Source organism: Anarrhichthys ocellatus, unplaced genomic scaffold (genome assembly GCF_004355925.1).
Source record: "Anarrhichthys ocellatus isolate YVR2014 unplaced genomic scaffold, GSC_Weel_1.0 scaffold65, whole genome shotgun sequence".
Classification (NCBI taxonomy): Eukaryota; Metazoa; Chordata; class Actinopteri; order Perciformes; family Anarhichadidae; genus Anarrhichthys; species Anarrhichthys ocellatus.
The window spans coordinates 627,734-635,942 of NW_022280095.1; the positions used below are offsets into that span (position 1 = coordinate 627,734).

Genomic DNA, 8,209 nt, shown 5'->3' on the forward strand with positions numbered 1-8,209 from the left:
TATGAATACAAAAACCTACACACATACACACTCAAGTTTGCACGCACACACACACAAACAGAGGCACACACAGAAAGTCAATTAACATGAACATGTGTCTTTGGGGAATTATATTTCAATTAGCTTTAGCTACTTCTAGGCTTCCTTTGAGACCGCGACACTAGAAACAAGTGCACAGATCTGCATTTGTGGATGCAGTAAAGCCGGCTTTTCAATTAGTATCATGACATAATTCCACATTTATTGTTTAAGTACAAGTTAAGCGATTAAGCACTAAATGAATGTTTTGCACGTTATTAAAGGACTGTGACGTTAAAACGACTTACGCGGGTATAGCTATCGCAGCTGCATTTTGAGGACAATTTAAACAAAATCTTGGCAATGATAAATTAACAAGTATGAGTATCCATTAGAAATGTGTAACAGCACTGTCATTAAAGAGGAATGCAACTCATTTTAGGGATTACTGCATGGAATAGCAGTGGTGACTTAGTGACTGGGGGAGCACCTGTGGGATTTTCTGTGATTATAGGTTAATTTCCTGTACATGAACTGACTGGACTTTCCCTTTAATGAACCTTCGGCTATATAGAAATAATGCTTTTTTTCTGCAGTGTCAGAACAGAAGAGATTTGTTGGTCTGTTCCTATCTTGTCCCCAAATCGTAGGGCCTGGAGATAGCAGTATCGTTCTCTTCCGACTCCATTCTGCCTTCGCTAAATCTTCAACCTTTTACAACATGTTCCCCTGTGAATTTACCCTTCCTGAAAACCTTGATTTGACAAAAAAAAAAAAAAAAAAAAAAAGATGCGTTTGTGTGTGGACACAGAGAAAGCCGAGTCTGGATCATAAAAATGGCAGCAGTACAGTAAAGAAAAAAGCTACATTTTTTTAAGCTTCATGGTGTTTACTCCAGCAAACGCAGTCCCTGAAAACAAAACACGTCTGTTGTTTCCTCACTGTTGCCTTCATACTGTACATGTGTATGTGTGCCAGTGTGTGTTTATAGTGCGCACATATGGCGCGAGAGCGATACTGTACACAATATGAGCCGTCTTTGCTTTGGCTGCATACATTTCTGTCAAGAGCAGAAACAAGAGTCCCCAAACAGTATCAGAGTTGGGGCAGAAGAGCTGAGGGACTATAGGCAGAGTCGCGGCTGTCCATATCTTTATCTCGGTTGAAGGAAAATGATTACTGTAACATGTACTAACAAATCTCCAGACTCTGGCCCTCGGGGAATCGTATGAAAAGAAGCTGTCAGATGAAAGGGCACACGACATAAAAAGAACATTGTCGAGGCTAAAAGTTGTTAGGAGGATCTGTAGAGCACTGACCGTGCATGTTAAATCAACTCACTTCGTTTGTTTGCTTATTTGCAAGTCTGCATACAGTACGTATGCATGCGTGAGACAAAGAGAGGCAGTAAATATTGTATTGTTGTTGTCTTGGGTTGTTCTGTTTTCTTCATCTTGAACCTTCCTTTAGCTTTTCCTGGTTTGAGTGAAAGATTATAAACACCCTCTGTTCGGGGGAGTTTTAATCCAAAAGGTGATTGTATTTGTGTGCCTTAATTCCAGAGTGTTTGAGATTAGTGACACATGACTTGTCAAAGACTGGAGGCTTCCGATTAGCCACTCTCTAATCCTTCGGAATTCAATGCTAATACAGACATCACATATGCACGCACGCGTACACACAGGCCGAGGCGCTCGCACTCAATAACACACTCTGTGGCTTTCCCAATGTGTGTGCTTGTGCGTAACTCGTATGGCTAGATTATATCTGATCGCTGGAGTCTGACTCGAACAAAAGAAACCCAAAACATCAGAGAAGTTTGCTTGTCAATCAAGAAGTTTAAACAAAAATAAGAATCCCTAAGTTTCTCCATGAAAATGATGCACCATATCAAATCAGTGCTATAGTTCACAGCATAGGGTAAGCTCGCCATACATAAAAGTGAACACCAATGCAACCTCCAGCATTCTTTTCTAACTGGAAAGGTATTTTATTATCATCACAAAAGTCCGACATCGATAGCGGCACATTAGTTCATATTCTGTCTAGAATACATAAATAGCTACGGGTTAACCTTGAAGAAAAGCCCCCCATCAGCGGATATGTTAGCTGATTTTGCACACTTCTTTCACCTACTGGGAGGTCTATTTTGGGTGCAAACGTAGCAGTCGAATCCACCTGTGGGCTCGTATCCTCCCCGTTCTCCATGGGAGGCTGTATTTCATCTCTCCCTTCTCTCGCTTTGGGCTGGCTTTTAAAAATCCCACTGTGCCTAAGACACATGAAACGCAGCCTTGATGCCAAAATAAAAAAAAAATCTAAATTTACTCTGCATTGATTCTCTGCAAAAATATTAATTTGCGGATTAGTAACCTGTTGGTGACATCTTCTGCCTCTGTAACCAGGAAGCCACCTCACTGCGTCACCACAATAGGATTCTAGAAGATAATACCCGTCGCTGTGGCTAAAATAATATGCTATTGATTAGAATTACTGCCATTTAAATGTGACGTTTTTTGCAACCACTCGTGATGGTGCGTCATTGCCATCACTGCCAATTTACCAGGATCAGTAAAGCTCTGTACTGCAGCATTCAGTAAGGTGAGTAACTGCTCTAAAGCTCCGGTAGTGCATGTGTGGGCCGACACAATGAAAAGACCCGGAGACCTGCAAGTTATGAAACCTCAGCAGCTGTGTTCCCAGAGAAGCTGAATCTGTGGGGATATTCAGCAATAAGGATATACAAGAGTTTATAGGGCTCCGTTTTGGAAGATGTTTTCGGAGTAGGCCTATGATTAGATTAGATTACTTGAGCTTAAAATATAAATTAATTTACTGCTGTTCTTTATCTTTTTAAGGGGGATATTTGCTTGGTAAAATCTTTCTTATCTTTCCATACCTAACACTACTGGACTGGTACCATATAACAGTGACACCCGATCTGTCTGGCAGCTGCATCATTCAGTTTGGGGCGCATCCTATTTTGCAGACTCGTAAAAAAAAAAGCCTCGGAGATTTCCACCGGCTCCTTTGGGAGCAGAGCTGCGCACGCCATAATACATTTGCATGAAGCTTTAGAACTTTGCACTCCTACGTGGTGTCTTGCTAGGTTCCGTTTTTTTGCCACTTGTGAATCTCTACCATCTGCGAATACATGTGTATTAAAGCTTAACAATTACTGGCCGCCTGCCTCCTCCTCCTGCCTCATTTCATCCCTATGTCGAAACACGCTGAAACAGCGTCTGTATTTAACTGGTCATATCTGTACAATCCGAAGCAAAAACCTGCGCCAAATATGTGCACCAATATGAGAAAGAGTTGGAGCAGGTGGCAGGTTCACTGGAAGTGTCTCACGAGCCGTTCGGCAGAGGCACATTTCTGCTTTGCCACGGAAAAACCTGTGAGCTCTGAATCCGTCCACGTTCCCCTCCAGCCTCCTCCTCCTTTCTGTTTTAACTTTTTAACACCTGGACTAACAAAAGACTGGCTTTGATCATGGGAAATCCCTTGGCAGAGCAGCAATGAATCCACAGCGGAGCCAGCTCTGTGTGTCTGTGTGTGTGTGTGTCTGTGTGATGCTCATTGAGCCAGGGCTGCTCTACTGAGGATTCTCAGCATTGAAGCTTCATGGCATCGGTTTCAGGTACAGCGCACCTCTCATGTTCTACCTGTCAAAGCGTGTCCGTGAAAATGAAGATGCTCCCAAAAATGCACAGAAGTCGGAGGGTGAGCGCAAGTGAGCGAGGAAAGAGAGAACATCTCGTGTAATCAGTGGCTCTGCAAGTAAACACACACACACACACACACGCACACAAGGCCGCTTGTTATCAGAAGCTTTCCCACGCTGCTGTGGTACAAAGCTCCCACACCAGGACGGGAGGATGCAGCGAGGGAGGAATGGACGGAAGTACAGAGGGATGGAGGGTCAGCCTTCAGCAGCTTAGACTCACTGCGGGGATAAACACAACCCTCAGCGGGGGTTTGTGTTTAGGCTAGCGAGATCAGAGTTCAAAACTGACAGACTACCAGGAAACAGACAGAGCGGCGGAGACGAGCCATCAGCAAACAGCAAACAACCAGAGCACATATCACAGACTTTAGCTGGGGAGATGAACATTCCTCCTCCACACCTCTCCTCCCACATCACTCTTACATCAACTCTCTCTATTCTAGAACATCTCCCGCTTTCTCCGTCGCTCTCTTGCCTCCCATATCCCCCCCCTCCCCTCGTCTGCTGCTCAGCCCCGAGCTCTTACGTAAGAGGCACATTTGCATAACAGGCGTCTTTTTCTCTGGCTCCGGCATGGGCACATGTGACACACTGGATATAATATGTTAACAACTCGGGCTGTTGGTAAACAACAACCTCCATCGCAGAGCTTCACGTTCACACTATATACGGCGCGCAGGTCTAGTCTAGTGACAGAGAGATGCAGTGTGTCTGGATCTCTTGATGCCAGCTGGCACCGGGCCAGAGGGGCTGAAACAGCTGTCATTTACAGAGCGCACGGATGCGGCTTCGGCTAGATAGACTTCATTCAGGGGGAGGCTGACCTGCCCGCTGTGTGGAACCTATACAATAATAGGCCTCGCGCCGCGAGATGACTGTTCAAATCAAGCAGCCTAGCATTATCCTCTTCAGGGTTAGGGAGAGAGAGAGAGAGAGAGAGAGAGAGACAGAGAGACTGATGTGAGGGTGTGTGGTGGGGAGCCACACATGAAATGAGCCCGACATGCACTCTCTGCTGTAACCACTACAGCTATGTCTTTGCTTAGGCCTCTTCAGACGTAAGCTAAACAAACGTGGCACACATTCGCAGGGATATTATGCAAACATGCACGCCCAAAACACACACACTCATAATGAGTGTGCCACCCTTATGAGAATAAAGAGGAAAATAAGGGCCCTGTTACGTCAATAAATGAGGTGGTGCGAGCTGTAAGATATAGCAGATACCCTAATAAGATACACCATTACATATCAATTCATTAAGTCAAGAACGGCCTTAATCATGTCTGGTTACTGAGGAAGGACTGCTCTCTCTCTCTCTATCTCTCTCTCTCTCTCTCTCTCTCTCTCTCTCTCTCTCTCTCTCTCTATGCATACACACACACGACCACTTCAAAGAGACAACAACAAATGATCAAGGGAATCAAGCACAAATGATCTCATTTGGGATTTCTCATTTACTCGTGTGGATAAAAACAAACAGCAGTTAAAGTCAAGACTTTCATTTTGATGAATCTGTTCTGATATATTAAATGCATCTTGATATGATTCGAGTGGGATGAAGTGGACTTTATATGACAAACCTGAAGCTCAGCGTGGCATATGTGGCCCTGCTGTTAGACTGACAGTTGTTTTGGAGCGAATCCATCACCCTCCTGCCACTGTTCAACACAGCCTGAATGTAGCTGTCCAGAAATTCAAGACTTCTCACATAAATTAATGTAATTTTACTTCCCTTTGCTCGCCAAAAGATCAGACTTCCATCCAGTACCCAACACTGTATTTAAGTGCGCTTTGTGGTTAGAAATTATCACATAGAATACCACTGGGTCGTACAGATTTGATATGAAGACACATGTATCTGTTCAAGACACTCAGAGAACACAATGACAAGCATAGAAAACGCTCATTTTTATTTGAATTGATGTTATTTCACGGCCATTTGTCTATTTTAGTTCCACTTTAATGCATATGCCTATACAATACATTAAACTGTCTTACAAACATGCCGCCCAACTCACTGTGACCTTGACCCCCAATGGCACCTTAATCTGGTGTTTACAGTCGAGTCCTCTGTGGGGAGCTGTTTATCGTAATTATGACAAATAGTCTCCAAATCACAATAATATTCTCATTGATTGATCCAAATTGAGTTCAGCCTTGGCCCAAATTGACTCTCATCTTAAAACGTGAACACATATCCCTGGTACAGTGTTGTGAATATCGGCAATATGAGGATTCATCTGAGAGGAAGATAAAAACCTTAATATCACCAGCTGTCATACCGGAAATTCAAACGTTCAGAATTGAAGTGGAGAACGTTTCAATCGGTTCATACAACTCATTTTAAGGTTTTTGGCAGTTCCGTTAAAACTGCCATGCAGACACACAACAACACCAGATGAATGTGCGCAATAGCGACAGACGCCACACCTGCACAGAAGAAACGGAAGTCAAACATTCCTAAAAGAAAACAACAACAACAGAAATGTGGAATCAAAATGCTCTGCATGGCTGCGATCAGCTCCATCAAACTGTCCGGTGCGTAAAACGGTGCCAGCGTCTCTCTGTGACTCATCCAAGTGCTGCAAGTCAAAAACAACCGGCGGGTTGGTTACTTCATGTTGAGGTGTGTCTTCCTAGCGGGCTCATTTTTCAGATTTTTTCATTGCCACTCACGCACAGGACAGAATTGCAGACGCAGGAGACGCATCAGTCTGAATGGCTGCACTGTCTGTCGTGTACAATTGTGAAAATAATTATTCCTGAACATTAACATTCCGAATGTTACTGGACAAGCTCTCTCTCTCTCTCTCTCTCTCTCTCTCTCTCTCTCTCTCTCTCTCCTCTAGCTGTCTCACACAGCACGCACGTTTGCATACGCACGCACATTCAACGCACGTCCACATGCGTGCAGGCACAGACACGCATGAACCCTGAGAGAGAGAGGGAGAGAGAGAGAGAGAGAGGGAGAGAGAGAGAGAGAGCTCCGCACCTTTCAGCTAGGACCCGCGTGTGGCCGCGCGTCCTGCTGCCCCTCTACCCTGCCCTGTTGTTGGCCTGTAACTTGCGCGCGTGGCCTGAACACAGAAAACACAAGCGCATGTGCGCACCACCTCGCCCCAGACTCACCTTTCAGAAGAATCCCATAAATAGTGTAGAGGGTGAAAATCAAATGACTCTTGAGATTCATCCTGTCCTGTCGTTGTTTCTTGCCTTTCCGCGCTAACTTCTCCTCGCGTCTCCCCGCTGGACCTCGAAGCGGACCGGACGGCTTTTTGTCGGCTATCCAGGTGGACTTGGGACGTGCGTCTTTTGTGCGTCTCTGGGAAAACGGGGTTTGGCACAAGCCTGTGCCGCTTGTGGAAACGTGTCTCACTCTTCAAAAAGCAACGTGCCGGGATGCAACAGCGGTAACGTGTGGGCTCAGTTTGCAGGAGTGAATAACAGCGGTGTAAAAACCCAGAGGCTGAGAGCAGTCGTCCTCCGGTAACAGAGTAGATGCTTGCCGCTGCCGTACTACTGTCTGCCCCGCTCTCGGTCTGCTGTGGCGCACAATCCACAGCGCAGGGAGCACGAGTGGATTGTTTGAGTCCCGCCCACACAGCTTTGACGGACATGAAAGGTGAACCAATCGCGAAGGCCCGAGGCTCACCGACGTGGGGGCGTGGAGGGGGGGGTGGGGGCTTCAGCGACTGAGCCATGCTGCAAAAAATATCAATTTCAACTAGTTTGTAGACTCGCTGAGTGTTTAAAAGTCTGAACTGAAAAATAGGCCCAATGGGATGAGTTTACACCTTTTATACAGTCTATGGTTTACACCCTTTTCCATTAAATAAGACAAAAGCGTGCCCAATTTATTGGCATAAATGTGTGTAAAATCCCTAAAGTGGACTGTTTTGGGAAAAATGGGATTTGTATTTTTTGATCACTTTCCTACTTTGTACTGCAACTGCTGCACAACAGTTTCCTTCCGGATAGTTCAAATTATATTATATCTTGTTGCATTTATTCTAGTTGTATCTTATATGTTTGCACAGTAAAATAAATATAGCTATGAAATACATAAAGATGCATCTTCATACATAGCCACCTGCACACTTATACACACCTACATAAACAAAAAAATAAAGCTTGTGGGGGGGGGGGTGGGAAGCTGAAAAGGATTGCGCAAATGCCTCTCCTATAAACCCAAACTAAAAGGGATGAATTTCATTCAGTAGCTACTTATGACAGAGTGTGCATAGGTTATGTGGAAGCCTCATGTCACTTATCTGCATCAGCAACTGCAAAACCTGAAAATGCTTCAGCTATTTGAGTGTGATTTTAGTGCCTGCAAATATGGTGTGGAATCCATCGCTCACAGGATCTCAAATGGACGTTCTTCTTGTCAGCCACACCACGGTTGCAACCTGAGAGACAAGCTGAATCATTTTTTTGCAGTGTACAAGTGGAATGGGC

General features: G+C 44.8%; 1 protein-coding gene across 3 annotated transcripts in view; it reads right to left on the bottom strand.

The window, feature by feature from the left end:
- The window catches only part of LOC116397286 (cell adhesion molecule 2-like), a 192,111-nt gene extending 184,798 nt beyond the window's left edge, over positions 1-7,313 (bottom strand). For all 3 annotated transcript variants that reach the window (XM_031872569.1, XM_031872570.1, XM_031872568.1), the window contains exon 1: positions 6,881-7,313. In XM_031872569.1, coding sequence (XP_031728429.1) covers positions 6,881-6,941 — 61 coding nt within the window. In that variant the 5' untranslated portion in view covers positions 6,942-7,313. The remainder of the gene's footprint in view (positions 1-6,880) is intronic.
- Between the last annotated feature and the right edge of the window lie 896 nt (positions 7,314-8,209).